The sequence below is a fragment of the Chiloscyllium plagiosum genome, unplaced genomic scaffold (assembly GCF_037043375.1).
Source record: "Chiloscyllium plagiosum isolate Xiang-an unplaced genomic scaffold, Cpla_swu_hap1 HiC_scaffold_14, whole genome shotgun sequence".
Taxonomy (NCBI): domain Eukaryota; kingdom Metazoa; phylum Chordata; class Chondrichthyes; order Orectolobiformes; family Hemiscylliidae; genus Chiloscyllium; species Chiloscyllium plagiosum.
Window position 1 is genome coordinate 8,699,083 of NW_028270152.1, and position 17,232 is coordinate 8,716,314.

The 17,232-nt window shown below is 41.2% G+C and overlaps 1 protein-coding gene across 5 annotated transcripts in view; it reads left to right on the forward strand.

Moving 5' to 3' along the window:
- The window catches only part of LOC122558814 (MICOS complex subunit mic25-a-like), a 541,522-nt gene that overhangs the window by 35,625 nt on the left and 488,665 nt on the right, over window positions 1-17,232 (forward strand). For all 5 annotated transcript variants that reach the window (XM_087994069.1, XM_087994071.1, XM_087994070.1 and 2 more), the window contains exon 4: window positions 1,955-2,081. In XM_087994069.1, coding sequence (XP_087850195.1) covers window positions 1,955-2,081 — 127 coding nt within the window. The remainder of the gene's footprint in view (window positions 1-1,954; window positions 2,082-17,232) is intronic.

Here is a 17,232-nt window from a genome sequence, read left to right on the forward strand (position 1 = left end):
GTTGGTGGTGGTGGTGAATATACCCAAGGCATCTCAGATGATTTCAGTGGGATGCAATATTAGAATAAATTAGTTTAAAGATTCGCAATATTTTTATTTGGCTTAATCTTGTGTGTACTTGAAAGAGCTTCAGATTGGAAACACAGTTCAATAGGAAAATTCAGGAAACAGTCTGCAGCCCGAGCCTAAGACATGGGGTTAATGTTTCAGGTCAATGACATTTAATCAGAAATAGTAAATCTTTCGCCGATACTGCCGCACCTGAATGTTGCCAGCATTTTCCAATATGCAGTGCATTTGCTTTTTATATTTATGAAATGGAAGTAACTATCTTTTTGGTAAGTAGGCTTTTTAATATTACAAATTGTAGCATTGATCTTCAAAACAGGCTTACTTTGAGCTGATTGAGCATTTTTTGATTTTGTTGTCTCTCTCGAAGTTGCCAAAAATGAGGAAAATCAGGCAGATATACTTTGGAAATAATAGGACAGAGAACTTTGTTGATAATATTCGATGTACCTTTTCAATTATTACCAAAAGCACCTTGCATTTAAATTGAGCCTGTGATGTAGAAGAACTTCGCAAGTTGCTCCACTGACCACTGGAACACAAGTGGAGGTATCAGGGCACATGACCAAAAGCATGCTGAAGAGGTAAGTGGTAAAAGACGAGAAAGGTGGAAAGGTTTTGTGGAAGGAATTCCAAAGTTTAAGACCTACATAACTGAAGGCATGGCCACTCGTGGTAGATAAGTGAAAATCCTGGAGTTGGAGAACATTTATTTTGAATTACCATTTAACATTTATCTTCATTTTAGCACCTGTCCAGCCAATATGTTGTATTATGAATAAATTGCCTCACGGGCGGCACGGTGGCACAGTGGTTAGCACTGTGCCTCACAGCGCCAGAGACCCGGGTTCAGTTCCCACCTCAGGCGACTGTGTGGAGTTGCACATTCTCCCCGTGTCTGCGTGGGTTTCCTCCGGGTGCTCCGGTTTCCTCCCACAGTCCAAAGATGTGCAGGTCAGGTGAATTGGCCATGCTAAATTGCCCGTAGTGTTAGGTGCAGGGGTAAATGTGGGGGAATGGGTCTGGGTGGTTTGCGCTTCGGTGGGTCGGTGTGGACTTGTTGGGCCGAAGGGCCTGTTTCAACACTGTAAGTAATCTAATCTAATCTAATCTACATCCACTTGTGTGGTATCAATGTCAAGTATGAACTTAGTTTCTGAGTGTCAGCAGGTTATTTGTTTGGGTGTGCCATTTGATCAACTGCAGGCAAACATGGGATTCTTCTGGCATACAAGACTGATGCTATGTAGCATATTGATGAACTGAACCATTGAGAGAATTACTGATAGACTTGGGGTTTACTGAATTCCAAATTGAACTATCTGATTGAACTCTACTTTGGAAGCAAAGGTAATAAGAAAGATCCATCTAAAAGAAAGAAAGGATTCTGCTGGTAAGAGTACTGCAGTTGTGTCTGGCATGCCAACTTCTACCTTTGCAGAGTCTGAGTGCCAACTCTAAAACTTACTTTTATCTCCCTCTGGACCAGCTGTCCCAATGCCAAACATTAAGCAGTTGCTTCTAGGACTGTCACTGGCCTCATCTCCTCTAGTGATCTACCCACTATTAGTTTCTTCACCTCATAGTCCCCAACCCTGCACAGCTTGCTTCTACAGCAGTTCTGAGGAAGAGTCATACTGGACTCTGTTTCTCTGTCCACAGATTCTGCCAAACCTACTGTGTTTCTCCAGCACTTTCAGTTTTAAGTCAGTAAGATCTATTGTTGGCTTGCCTAATTTGAATGCCTCTTGCTGTCTGGTTGTGCTGTAGGATGATGGAAAAAATATTTTTGGCTTTAAGAACTGGGAGGGAGAAGGGATTTGAAGCAAACAAAGTTAAAGAGGAACTGCAGTTCACCACCTTGAACTCCATCTCATTGCTGCAGGTATGAAAAAGAGGCACTGGTGAAAGAAGAGATGTCCAAGCTTGCTCCACAAGAACAAGTGGTTGCCAATGCTGACCTCAAAGAGCAAGTGATCTCAACTGAGGAGCAAAAGAACATCAAACAGCTTGTAAGTCAGTTATGGGGAAATTACAAGTTGAAGGACATGGTTAATAATATCAGTTATGCCTTTCCAATTTTTCTGTGCTATTTTTCTCCATGACATGTCCTGAGGCTGTACACTGGTGCTCAGCCGTGACACCTTAACAGAGAGTAATGAAACATTTGTCAGGTATCTTACCACTGGCTGAACAATTTGGAAATACAGTCATTCTGTGCTGCTGTGTACACCTCTCAGTTGACAGGTTATTGCGGAAATGTTGATGAAGGATGAATACCAGCACCCAGGGACTCTGGTTTGTGGAGTGTTTTATTAGAAAAAATGATGGACTGTCTAATTCCCAGACTGGACTAAGTTACCTTAATCAGATGCTGGAGATCAGAGTTGAGAGTGTGGTGCTAGAAAAGCACAGCAGGTCAGGCAGCATCCGAGAGGAGCAGAAGAATCAACGTTTCAGGCATAATCCCTTCATCAGCCTTATTCCTGATAAAGGGCTTTTTCCCGAAACTCTCCTGATCCTTGGATGCTGCCTGACCTGCTGTGCTTTTTCAGCACCACACTCTCGACTAAGTTACTTTAATCTGTCAAGGGTAGCAACTGGACCATTGTGAATAGCCTCAATATGCAAGGTGTTATGAAATTAACTGGAGCATTGCCTTCATTGGTGTCCATTAGCCTGGACTGGAAAGTCTGTCTGTGGACATCAGGTAAAAGGAGGCTTGCTTGCAATCATCCTTTATTTGGTTCAATACCCTTCCTACACTCATAATGTGGGCTTACAGATGAACAGTGGATGCTTGAATAAGGAATAAGGGACTACTGTATTTGTACCTCAATAAGAGTCCATGCTTTCCTGACCCTTTCATCAAAAATCTGTGTGTTAATTAGGGGCAGTAGGAACTGTAGTATTGGTCAAATGGTGGTGCAATGTTTTCAGTTTCTAGATGGCTTGAAAACTGTGGTTATTGGAACTCTGATACTGATGCAAAGAACAAGGAACAATACAACACAGGAAAAGGCAGTTCGGCCCTCCAAGCCTGCACCGATCCATATCCTTTATCTAAACCTGTCGCCTATTTTCTAAGGATCTAAATCCCTTTGCTCCCTGCCCATTCATGTATCTGTCTAGATACATCTTAAATGATGCTATCGTTCACACTCCTACTACCTCTGCTGGCAGCGCATTCCAGGCACCCACCACCCTCTGCGTGATGAACTTTCCACGTATATCTCCCCTAAATGTTTCCTCTCTCACGTTGAACTTGTGACCCCTACTAATTGAGTCCTCCACTCTGGGGAAAAAGCTTCTTCCTATCCACCCTGTCTACACCTCTTATGACTTTGTAGGCCTCAATCAGGTCTCACCTCAACCTCCTTCTTTCCAATTAAAATAATCTTAATCTACTCAACCTCTCCTTCCAGCTAGCACCATCTAGACCAGGCAACATCCTGGTGAACCTCCTTTGCACCCTTTCTAAAGCATCCACATCCTTTTGGTAATGCCGTGACCAGAACTGTACATAGTATTCCAAAAGTGGCCGAACCAAAGTCTTATACAACTGTAACATGACCTTGTACTCAATACCCTGTCTGATGAAGGGAAACATGCCATATCTGTTCTTGACCACTCTACTTACCTGCATTGCCACCTTCAGGGAACAATGGACCTGAGCACCCAGATCTCTCTGTACATCAATTTTCCCCAGGGCTTTTCCATTTACTGTATAATTTGCTCTAGAATTGCATCTTCCAAAATGCATCACCTCGCATTTGTTTTGATTGAACTCCATCTGCCATTTCGCTGCCCAACTCTCCAATCTATCTATAATTTGCTGTATTATGCCACAGGTAATTAGAGCCAATTAAGATTTTAACAGTGACTTTCTTCTCAACTCTTAACAGCATTGTTCTATTTTAGGTCACATAATTGGAACTCTTACCCAGTTATTCCCCTGCCTAATACTGTCTCTTGTGGTTCATCTGCGTGGTTCCTTGTTGTTGTAACTGAATTCAGTGAAGATGGAAGCATAAGTTAAATGTCTGTACTTTAAGTATGGAAGTTCAATACTGTTGCCTTTGGGATTATATTTATATTGCAAAGCAAAATGTCTTGTTTGTGAAATTCGGTACACAAACTACTGTGTATCTAATGTTTTTTGATCATGCTATTCCCTTGTAACTCTACCTTTATTGAAGTCAAAATCACAAAGGACATCAGAACTTCAATATAAGTCATGGGAAGGTGATCGCAAAGACTTGCTGATCTGCAGGTGGTTAAAAATTATTCTCAAATAAGCCTTGCATTGTCCACAAATGTTCAAATCAGTTTGTCATGAGATGATATTTTGCACCTCTAGAGCAGGTAGGATTTGAATTTGCAACTCCTGGCTCGGAGGTAGGGACATTATCTCCCAGCCTTAAGAGCCCAGTTATTTTGCATTGTCTATGTTTTCTGATCCTTGCTTTCTGCTCTTATATGTTGAATTTTATATGCGTGCTTACCTTCATACTGATGTGCTGTGACATGATATGTGGATGATATTCCATTATCATGCTTATGATGATACTATGGCTTTAAGAGATGTATTTTGTCCTTTTTTTTGGAGAGAGGTTTTGAGACAGAGGTGCTGAGCTATCTCTTCCAAGCCAATAAAATAAACAGTTTGTGAGGCTTTGGGTTCCTTTTAAAGTTAGAACAATAGAAGCAGCATGAATGGATGGAGTTAGGCTCCCACACAAAGAGGGTTTAGTTTATTGTTCATTTGTTAGAGGTTTGAAGTTGGCTGTGGAAGCTGGTATACATCCCTGTTGGCCACAGCAAAAAGCTGGAGTTTTCTCTTTCTGCAAGAATTTTCTGTTGGTGCTCTTTTCTCCTAGACTGGAGAAACATCACATGAGACTATCTATTTTGCTGAATTTGCCTTTGCCAAGGTTGTGTTTATGGGACATTACTATATTGGAACATTTACTGTTTAGTAATTAAATAGTCATTCTGTTATGTTTTCTAATTGAGTTAAATTTATACCTATTATTCTTTCTTTTGTTTGTATTTTAACTGAGTGTAAGAATAAAATGTTTTTTGCTTAAAGCTGAGTAAAATGATCAATCAAATTACATCTGAAATACAGTATCTTACACTTGCCTTTAAATAAGATAAAAGTTAGGATCTTGGCTATCTCCTTGATGTATTCGAAAGGGGTTTCGTCTGGTCCATAGCATGCTGTGATGAATGTGGGTCATGTACTGTTGAAGAATTGAATAAACTTTTATTACAGCACTTGATATCAACGTATTTACATTACAATCACAGAGACTTGTGTGTCTGAGTCAAGCAAAGCAATTCAAATATACAATGGCAAGCTTCTCTCAGTATGTCATGCTGCAAGGGAACAGAGTTCAGTAGTTCATCCAGAAAAAGAGAGTCCAGAAATTCGCTAGGCTTCTTCAATGGCACCTTCCAAGCCTATGGTCATGAACATCAGGAAAGGAAGTTTTCAACCCGTGTTTGCCACACAGACGAGGCAAGAGGCTGGCTAGGGAAAGGGTAGCTGCACTCAAGGACAAAGGAGAGAATTTCTGTCTGGACAGAAGGTGGGATCTGCAGTGAGCTGGTAAGATTGATACAGAACTGGCTTAGTGAAAGAAGACAGAGAGCATTGATGGAAAGGTGATATTTCTGACTGGAGATCTCTGATGATGTTCCAATGTACATAAATGATCTTGAGGAGAATGTAGGTAATTTATTTAGTAAGTTTACAGATGACACAACGATTGTGGGAGCGATGGATAGTGATTGCCAGAAGATATTGCAGGAATTAGATAGGCTGGAAACTTGGGTGGAGAAATGGCAGATTAAATCTATGTCATGCATTTTGAAAGATCTAATGCAGGAGGGAAGTACAGAAAATGGTAGAAACCGTTGAAGCATTACCATAGAGAGAGAGATCGAGGTGTACTGATCCAAAGTTTCCTGAAAGTGGCAACACAAGTGGATAAGGTGGTCAACAAGGTATATGGTATTGTTGCCTTCATTGGTTGAGGCATGGAGTATAAAAATTGGTAAGTCATGTTGCAGCTGTATAGAACTTTAATTAGGCCACATTTTGAATATTGTGTGCAGTTCCAATCGCCAGACTATCAGAAGAATGTGGAGGCTTTGGAGAAGGTGCAGAAACAGTTTACCAGGATGTTGCCTGGTTTGGAGGCCATTAGTGATGAAGAGAGATTGGACAATCTTGGTTTGTTTTCATTTGAATGGCGGAGGCTGAGAAAAGTTTGCCTGATGGAAGTTTACAAAGTTCCGACAGACATGGATAGAATGGATAGTTGGAGTCTTTTTTTCTCAGGGTAGAAATGTTAATAAATCAGTGTTACAGGTTTCAGCTAAGAGGGGTAAGGTTTAAAGAAGATGAGAGGGGCAAGAATTATACGCAGAAGGTGGTAAGTGCCTGGAATGTGCTGCCAGAGGAGGTGGTAGAGCCAGATACAATAAAATGTTCAAGAGGCATCTTGACAGATACATGAATAAGCAGCGAATAGAGAGATACAGACCTCATAGAGGCAAAGGGCTTTTAGCTTAGTAAGGTGTCATGTATTGGCAGTCTTGGTGGGCCAAAAGGCCTAATCCTGCACTGTGCTATTCTGTTCTGTGAAGTTCTCGGGATTAATGCCATTTTGTGTAGTAGTTTCTGATACTATGTATACATGAAGATTTGTCATCTGCACATGCAGGACCAGATATTTGCTATGAGAAGAAACTGTACATTTGTAGTAAAGCATTTGAAATGACTGTCAAACTGGCCTGCCTGCCTGTCTGTCTGGACGTATTTTCACATTTGAATGGATTTTAAAATGAATATGTTTGGAAGTTTTTTTCCTTTGTACTATTTATCTATCTCAGATTCAAGGCACAAATGGATAAATTTCTTGTCAAAAGAGGGATTCTTTTGCTAATTCAGTCGATGAAACATCTGAACCTAAAGGAAAAAAGAGCATGAACTGTTCAGAGATAGTATAATGAGAGCATGAGAGCTATCTGGCCTTTGGATTTTCAAGGACAGGAAGTACTACTTGCCCCTTATCTCATTTGCAGAAAGAGGTTGGCAAACACTGTGGTGGTACCATGTAAGTCAAGACGCCATTTACAGTTGAAACATCATGTCTTCCAAACAAGCACATTTAGTACTTCAAAAGATTGAGAAGACAAAATATCAAGCTGAACCAATGTCTGATGGAGTATGTATGGGTATCAGATTACACTGCAGAGTTAAGTACCTCGACAAAATTCTACTCTCTGATATTACAATTAAATGGCGAAATGATGACGTGAATGTTGATAGTGAAGAGGTGCTGCAAAAGAAGTTAGTCACTATTGGGAAGTTTTTTGAAGCTACCAAATAGGACTATTTGCATGCCAAACAGCACAGATAGCAAGTTGGAGGCAGAGCTACACAACCCCACGACTAACAAATCAGATCTAAACTGTCCAGTCCAACCACATCCAGTCGTGAGTGGTGGTGAGCAATTAAACTACTCACTGGAGGAGAAAGCTCCACAGATATCCCCATCCTCAATAATGAGGGAACCTGACACATCAGTGCAAAAGATAAGGCTGAAGCATTCAAAACAATCTTGTGCCAGAAGTGCCAAGTGGATGATTCATCTCAGCCATCTCCAGTAGTCCCCCAGCATTACAGATGCCAATCTTCAGTCAATTCAATTCAGTCCACTTGATATCAAGAAATGGCTGAAAGCACTGGATGCTGTGAAAGCAGTGGGCCTGACAACATTTTGGCAATAGTACTGAAGACTTGTGCTCTGGAACTTGCACATCCCTGGTTGAGTTTTTCCAGTACTGTTACAACACTGACATCTAACCGACAATGTGGAATACTGCCCAGATATGTCCTGTACATAAAGTATGACAAATCCACCTGCCCAGACACAGCCCTATCAGTCTGCTCTCAGTCATGAGTGATGTGATGGAAGGTGTCATATCAACAATGCCATCAAACAGCACCTGCTCAGCAATAACCTGCTAAGAGATTCTCGCTTGACATCACAGACGCATTTGACTTGAGTGTGATGTCAAGGAGCCCTAGAAAAACTGGAATTACTGTGAATAAAACTCCTGCTGGTTGGAGTCATACCTGACCTGACATGATTGTGGTTGTTGGAGTTGAAACTTTATTGCTGGAATAGAACAGCACAGGCCCTTCTTCAGGGCCTGTGCCCGAAACGTCGAATCTCCTGTTCCCTGGATGCTGCCTGACCTGCTGTGCTGTTCCAGCAATAAAGTTTCAACTTTGATCTCCAGTATCTGCAGACCTCACTTTCTCCTGTGGTTGTTGGAGGTCAGTCATCTAAGCTCAATGATTTCTCTGCAGGGGTTCCTGAGGGTAGCAGCTAAGCCCAGCCATCTTCAGCTGCTTCAACAGTGACTTTCCCTCTAGAAATGGGATGAACACCATTTATGGCTCCTTAGATACTGAAGTAGTCCATGTTCAAATGCAATAAGATCTGGCATATATCCAGGCTTTGACCTTTCTTGTGTCCCATGAACACCATCAGCTTGCTCGCTGACTGTCCACAAGATGAATGAGGTCTGTTGGCCACACTTGAAGTTTTGCATGCTGACTCACCCTCTTGTCTTCCAAACTGCTTGCCACTCCTATTCATATGGTGCTCCCAGAGATGACCGGTCAGCTAGGTCCTATTGTAGAATGAAAGCAGACAGTGTGCTGCTCCTTTGAAACGGATCGTGATCCGACCTTGATTCCTATTTCCAGAAATGTTCAAATTTGGAAGGATTTAGCTCATGTAGTACAATATGAGGCAGGTGGAGGGATAAGAAAAATTGTAGTAAGTTGCCTCTCATAAAAATATTATCAGGGTCTCGCAAGAAGGTAGCAATGCCCTAAGAGAGTTCTCAAAGCTTTTTTAAATTGTCCTTCTGGCTGTCACTGTTTCCTGATTCACCTTGTCTTCTCTCTCTTAATTTTTCAACTTTGAAGTTTTGCATGGTAGACTTGTGATTTATCCTGTGATTCTTATCCATTTAGTAACCTTGAGGTGTTGCTCTCCCTTCCCATAGTGGAGTAGATTATGGCATGAAATAGAAAACAGGGAGTGGAAATATAAGAAGGGTGGGTTAGAAGTCACATAAAATGAAAACTGATTACTGTACCAGCACTCGGAATTAGCTTTATGTGTGTGGCATCTCGATTAATTGGAACCGCTCTCATCTTGGATTAGATTTGAATGCGACTCCAGGACTTAATTGCTTAATCTAGACAGATATTATACTGAGTGCTGCATTTTCTGAGATGCAATCGATTGGATGAGTTGCAAGTTCCTGACTGCATTTCCTAGTCATTCAGATAATTCTGAATGTTCCCTTGGCACAAATAGTTCTTCTGATTTACTCCCTTTTTCAACTGATTAGATAAATCATCAGTTATCAATTTATTTTTATTTTTTGAGTGGAATGTAGCGTTGCAAATGGATGTTTTGTTTCCTTACGTAATGCGAAAATTGCATTCCAAAAAATTAATCCATCCTGTTGTTAAAGGATCTGATGAGGGACCATATGAATGCAATTTTTCTTTTTAAATGTACATTGTGTGTAACACAGTCTGCTTAATAAATGCCTCCTGTACTGCAAAGTTCTCTGGTTGAAGAACAGTCTTCTGATAGAATTTTGGAAATGATTTCATGCATGTGAAACTTTCATAACATGATGTACCCATTCTCTGTTGTGGGCAGAAATTTTCATGAAATGATGTACCCGTTTTAACTGTAAAAAGGCATCCAGCACAATACATCTTCATTCTGTTCTTGCATTCTGGCAGTGTAATGAAGTGCTGGTAGTTACAAGTTTTCAATAAAAGTGAAAATGATTTGAATTGGTGAATGATGGCAAAATCAAGAATATTATGTATATTGTTATTTATGAATGCCATTCATGACCTCAGGATATCAAAAAGTGCTTTACAGGCAATGGAGAACTTTCAAAATCGAATTGCTGCTGTATTGGAAACTTAGCAGCCAACTTACACTCAGCATGCTCTCACAACCCAATCATCTGTTTTGTCTAAAAGGGTGTGTTTTTTTCTTCTTACAGTATATTGGCACCAAATGAATTTGACACAATTGAGCAGCTGGTAACCCTGCTTTGTGTATAGTAAGCTTGTGAACTTCATTTTGAGATTTTAAGTTTGCTGGTCTATGTTGTCAGTGAACCTTTCTTCCCTTCTTTGAGACCCTTTGCAGTTGTGTGGTTTATTGTTCATTGAATATTAATATGGTTTACATGTAGATTGCTGCTTACATTTCTAATAATCAAGACTGGACTTCAGACTATAGATACAATTTTCCAATCAAAGCAATTTGAATTTAATGTGAGTAAAACTGAAGGAGTATTCCAAGATAAAGCTTTGTCAAATGTGTTTCCTTAACCCAGCCTTAGAAGTTATAACTACATTCCCACTTTATACTTTTTGATTTGTTTTGATTTATCATTATTGCATGTACTTAGGTGCAGTGAAAAGTTTTGTTTTGCATGCTGTACAGGCAGATCAAACCATACAAAATGTATTAGGGTAATAGAACAGAGCAAGGAATAAAATGTTACGGCTGCAGAGAAGGTGCACACAGAGCGAGATCACATTTAAATTTAAAATTTGAGAGATCCATTCAGAAGTCAAATAATAGCGGGGAAGAAGCTGTTCTTGAAACTGTTGGTATGTGTGTTTAAACTTTTGTATCTTCTGCCTGATAGAAGAAGTTGGAAGACATTATAACCGGGGTGGGTAGGAGGGGTCTTTGATGATGTTGGCTGCCTTTCTGCAACAATGAGAAATGTAGATAGTGTCAATAGATGGAAGGTTGGCTCATATGATGGATTGGTCTGTGATCACAACTCTCTGAAGTTTTTTACGGTCCTGGGCAGAGCAGTTGCTGTATCAAAGCATGATGTGTCCAGATAGAATGCTTTCTGTGATGCGTCAGTAAAAATTGGTCAGAGTCTTGTGATTGGGGCAGTCTCCTGCAGATTGAAAGCTATAACTTGTTTGCTGTTGGATTCAGTAGTCCTCATTATAATCTGTTTATTTCACAATGTAGCAACAGTGAATGGCTGAACCTAACAATACATTGCTGTTGGGTTTTTTCAAGGTCTGTGGGAGGAAACGCCATTGCATGAGAAGTTTAGGTCAATGTATGATTATCATTGGTCAGTTGATAATTATGGTCATTTTTATATATTAACTGCTTAATTAAATATTGCTCAGTAAGTGCACTTTATACTGATTATTTTGAAAGTTGCACATGTGGACGACAATCTGCCTGTTTTGTGTGGATTTCACAATACAAAGGTTTTGCTGGTCAGACTTGGTTTTCTCTGTTTAAGTGTTTGTCTCCCCATTGCATAACTCCTGGGTGAAATTGCTGATGATTATGTTGCAGTGGCTGCCAGCATCCCTTAACTTGTTCTTCTGATGTTTGCAATCTGTTTGCCTATGGAAACTGACATGGCCAAGCTAGGTCTCTTCTTCTGATAGCCACACAATCAAAACTATGCAGCAGGACTTGCTCCTGGATAGTAACCAAAAACAGGGAGTCTAGCTGATGTTTCGTCTGAAATCAGTTAACTGAAAGATATTCTTGTGAGATTATTAGATGAGCTGTTTGAAAGTCCCTTCCAAATCTGTACTATGCTAAAGCTGTACTGTGACAAGAGATTGAAGACAAATTAAACAGTTGATAGAATCTAACCTGAAGGGGGAATCTTCAGCTTCTTGGTATTAATGTGATGAAGGGAATCTTCCTGCCCTGAATACTGCCCAGTTATATAAAAAAAACTTTGCTGTTACTGGAGGCACCTCTTTAATGTTATCAGTTGCTGATTTGTCACCATTTGTCCTCTGCTTCCTTGTCCAGTCCATCTAAGCTGTATTGATAGAACTATATCCAGTGGAATTTAATCAACGGTTAAATTCAAATCGGTTATCTGCAAAAGCCAATTGGGCTTGGTGCATAAGCCCTTCTTCAGGAATGAGGAAAGTGTGTCCAGCAGGCTAAGATAAAAGATAGGGAGGAGGGACTAGGGGGAGGGGCCTTGGAAATGCGATAGGTGGAGGGAGGTCAAGGTGAGGGTGATAGGCCGGAGTGGGGTGGGGGCGGAGAGGTCAGGAAGAAGATTGCAGGTTAGGAAGGCGGTGCTGAGTTTGAGGGATTTGACTGAGACAAGGTGGGGGGAGGGGAAATGAGGAAACTGGAGAAATCTGAGTTCATCCCTTGTGGTTGGACGGTTCCCAGGCAAAAGATGAGGTGCTCTTCCTCCAACCGTCGTGTTGCCATGGTCTGGCGATGGAGGAGTCCAAGGACCTGCATGTCCTTGGTGGAATGGGAGGGGGAGTTAAAGTGTTGGGCTACGGGGTGGTTGGGTTGGTTGGTCCGGGTGTCCCAGAGGTGTTCTCTGAAACGTTCCGCTAGTAGGCAGCCTGTCTCCCCAATATAGAGGAGGCCACATCGGGTGCAGCGGATGCAATAGATGATGTGTGTGGAGGTGCAGGTGAATTTGTGGCGGATATGGAAGTGTCCCTTGGGGCCTTGGAGGGAGGTGTGGGCGCAAGTTTTGCATTTCTTGCGGTTGCAGAGGAAGGTGCCGCGAGTGGAGGTTGGGTTGGTGGGGGGTGTGGACCTGATGAGGGAGTCATGGAGGGAGTGGTCTTTTCGGAACGCTGTTAGGGGAGGGGAGGGAAATATATCCCTGGTGGTGGGGATCATAGGTTTTCCAACTCTATTTTCCCACTTTCTCCTCAAAATCTTTGATCCCCTTGGTAATCAAGAACTTGGCTATCTCTGCCTTAAATATACTCAATGACCTAGCCTCCACAGTCCTCTGTGGAAATGAATTGTACAGATTCACCACACTCTGGCTAAAGAAGTTTCTCCTTATCTCTGTTCTAAAGGTTTTTACCTTTACTCTAAGGCTGTGTCCTTGAGTTCCCATCTCTCTTGCCAATGGAAACATCTTCCCAACGTCCACTCTGTCCAGACTGTTCAGCATTCTTAAGTGTTAATCAGACCCACCTCCCAAATCCTTCTAATTTCCATCGAGTATAGTCCCAAAGTCCTCAAACATTCCTCAATGTTAAGCCTTTCACTCCTGGATCATTCTCATGAATCTCCTCTGCACCTGTTCAAGGGCCAATACATCCTGAGGTATGGGCCCCAAAATACTTTAAATGTGGTCTGACCAGAGCCTTTTAGAACCGCAGAAGTACATCCCTACTTTTATATTTTAGTGCTCTCGAGATGAATGATAACACTGTATTGCCTTCCTAATTACTGACTCAACCTGCAAGTTTACCTTAAGAAAATCTTAGACTAGGACTCCAAAGTTCCTTTGTACTCCAGATTTCTGAATTTTTTTCCTCATTTACAAAATAATCCATGCCTCTATTCTTCCTACCAAAGCGCATGACCTCATACTTTCTTACATCGTATTTTATCTGCGACTTCTTAGCCCACTCTCCTAACCTGTCTAAATCTTGCTGTAGCCTCCCTGCCTCCTCAATGTTACCTGCCCTTCTACCTAGCTTTGTTTCATCTGCAAACTTAGCCAGAATGCCCTCAGTTCCTCCATCAGATCATTAACGTATAAAGTGAAAAGATGTGGTCTCAACACTAATCCCTGTGGAACACCACTAGTGACTGGCTTCCATCCTGAGAAGGACCCTTTTATCCCTATTCTCTGCCTTCTGCCAGACAGCCAATCTTCTATCCATGCTGGTACCTTGCCTCTAAAACCATGGGGGAGAAAGTGAGGACTGCAGATGCTGGAGATCAGAGCTGAAAATGTGTTGCTGGAAAAGCACCTTCTACTTGGTGATGGCTACCATACTCATTTCTACCCCCCAATTCTTGAATTTTTGGGATATTACTCATGTCTTCCACTGTGAAGACTTAAAGTACTCTTTCAGTTCCTCAGCCATTTCTTTGCTCCCCATTACCAGTTCTCTGGCATCATTTTCCAGCGGCCCAATGTCCATTTCTGCCTTTTTTTGCCCTTTATATATCTAAAGAAATTGCAATCTTCCCCAATATTACTGTCTAACTTACCCTCATATTTAATCTTCTCCCTCCTACATAGAACCCCTATAATGTGGAAACAGGCCATTTGGCCCACAATGACCCTCTGAAGAGTAATCCACTCAGACCCGTTACCCTACCCTATTACTCTACATTTCCCCTGACTAATGCACCTAACCTACACATTCCTGAATACTTTGGGCAATTTAGCATGGCCAGTTCACCTAAACTGGTTCTTCTTCCTTGGGATGAATTTTTGCTGTGTCTCCCAAATTACTCCCAGAAACTCCACCTAACCTGCACATCCTGGCCACTGTAAGCAATTTAGCATGGCCAATCCACCTAGTTTGCACATCTTTGGACTGTGGGAGGAAACTAGAGCACTCAGAGGAACCTCGTGCAAACACTGGAGAATGTGCAAACTCCACACAGACAGTTGCCCGTGGGTGGAATTGAACCTGGGTTCCTGGGCTAGCCACTGTGCTGCCCCTAAACATGTAATGTATTACTGGAACCTTTTCATAGTTGAAGGGCAGGCGATTTCTAGGCCACTAATGATGTTTTTCGAGAATAAAAATATCACAAATGCTTGAAAAAGAAAGTGGATGCTGTGCAAAACTAAGATTTTAAGAGGGATTGAAAGCTTTGTTAAAAGAATAGGATTTAAGCAGGATGTCAGAGGAGGACAAATCCAAGGTTTAGAATATTTTGTAGCAGGCTTTGTCGAAAGAGGTTGCTTATACAGTGTTAGGGGAATATTGTCTGGTCAAAATCCATTAAATGGATAGCTCAGCAGGGTGGAAAAGGGGCTGAGGTGGCATTGGAGAAAGTTAGAGAAAAAAAAGCTCTGAAGGGATTCAAAGTCAGGATAAGAGCTTCAAGTTAGACGTAAGGCAAACTGGGAGTTTATTGATCAGCAAGCAATGAGGTGAAAGGTAAGTGGAACTTAAATGGGAATAGGATACAGAGAGTACTGTTTTTGAATCAGCTTAAGTATTCTCTCTCATTGGAGAGAAGAAGATTAACTTAATCAAACCGCATAAGATAATCAGAGGGTTAGATAGGATGGACAGTGAGAGCTGTTTTCCTCGGATGGTGAAAGCTATTATGGGGGGACATAGCTTTAAACTGAGGAATGATAGATTTAGGACATATAATGGGGTAGTTTCTTTACTCAGAGAGTAGTAGGGGCATGAACCAGCCTGCTTGCAACAGTAGTAGACTCACGTTACAGGCATTTACATGGGCAATGGATGTACATATGGATAATAATGGAATTGTGTCGGTTAGATGGGCATCCGATTAATTTCGCAGGTTGGCGCAACATTGAGGGCCAAAGGGCCTGTACTGCACTGTAATTTCGTATGTTCTGTTTGAAAAGTGGTTGATGAAGATTGGGAGACTAGCCATTAAAGCATTAAGGATGGTTGAATCTAGAGATGGCAGAGACAGGAATGAGAATTTTGGCAGCAGAGCAGCTTGTTTAAGAGACAGTAGATAGAACACCAAGTATATGCGCAGTCTGCTTCAGTCTGAGGCAGCGGTTGGTAGAAAGATGGAATCAATGGCAAAGGCACTCAGTTTGTGATGGATTTCAAAGACCATTGTCTTCCCAATTGCTACTATATTTTGCTGAAACCCTGCTCTCAGCACAAATCTTAACAGTAAATCTGTGATCATTCCATATTTCACATGGCTAGCTTTTTTTGAACAATTAATGTAACTGACATTGCAAACTCAGAGAATAGTTACAGCATAGAAAGAGGCCATTTGGCCTGTCTCATCTGCACTGACATTCTTCAAGAGCAAGTTAGCTCGTCAGTCTTTCCTTGCGACTTTGAAATTTTTAGCTTTATGTTCTAATGCAGTTCTCTTCTGAAGGTCATTATTGAATTTGGCTTGACCATATCCTAAGGCTGTGCTTTCTGAATCTGAATCTGTTGGCGTTGGTTCTTTTGCCATTCATCTTTGAGTTTTTTATCTGGTTCTTACTCTTCTGCCAAGAAAAATGGTTGTTTCCTGTCTGCTCTTTCTTGACCTGTCATGATTTTAAACACTTCTATCAAATCTCTCCTTGACCTTCTCTTAAATGGATAACAACCACAGGTTCTCTAATCTTTCCACATTGCTGAAGTCCTGTATGCCTGGAACCATTCTTGTAAATCTTCTCTGCATTTTCTGTCTCAATCCTTCACATCCTTCCTCAAGTGTTATCCAAAGCAATACAATATGCCATCGAGGTTTGGCTAGTATTTTATAAAAGTTCTCCATCACTTTCTTTTATTCTCTTGGAAACATTGACTACTGTTTCAGGGACACACTCACTGATGACTGTGAAATATGGAGACACTTCCTGTGAGCTGCTGTGTACTGTCGAAGTAGCTTGGCAGTGGGTGCCAGTACTGAAAGCCACAACCCACATTGACCTTTGGAAGGTTTATGTTTGGCATTTTTGGCAGACTCTGTCTCGAGGATCAACTCCTACAGCCACTGGTAAAGATGTGCCTGATGTAGACATCCCATCAGAATTGGATTATTTGCCACATGTCCAATCTTCTTTCATACTTGAAAATACACTGATGGTCATTCTTTACTCTGAATATTTAGGTCAGTATGGGCAAGGTGTACCAAACAGAAATACAGAAACTCAAAACTTAATTTAATAGTTTAAAAAAAGGAATCTCTGGCCTGTTCAAGCAGTTTTATGCAACCCTTTTGGGCATATCAAAATCCTGTTAAAACTGGTGACTTCCGCTCATGTGTTATGCAGATACTCGTGCGGCAAAATACCAATTTATTCTATTTGTTGGTTAGCTAACTCTAATTTATTTATCCTGGCTTCTAGTAATTTTTTATAAATTTCTGGTTCCATAGCTCTTACTGATTGATATCTGGCTGTTTACAGGGAAAAAGAAGGTAAAATAATGTTGAGGGTTTACATGGATTGCAGAAGCAAGTGATGTTTTACACTATGTGGCATTCTGTGGCTGAGTGGCAGAACATATGTTGCTGTCTTATCTCCACCCTAACACATGCTGAACGTTAAATGGAAATTCATTGGTGG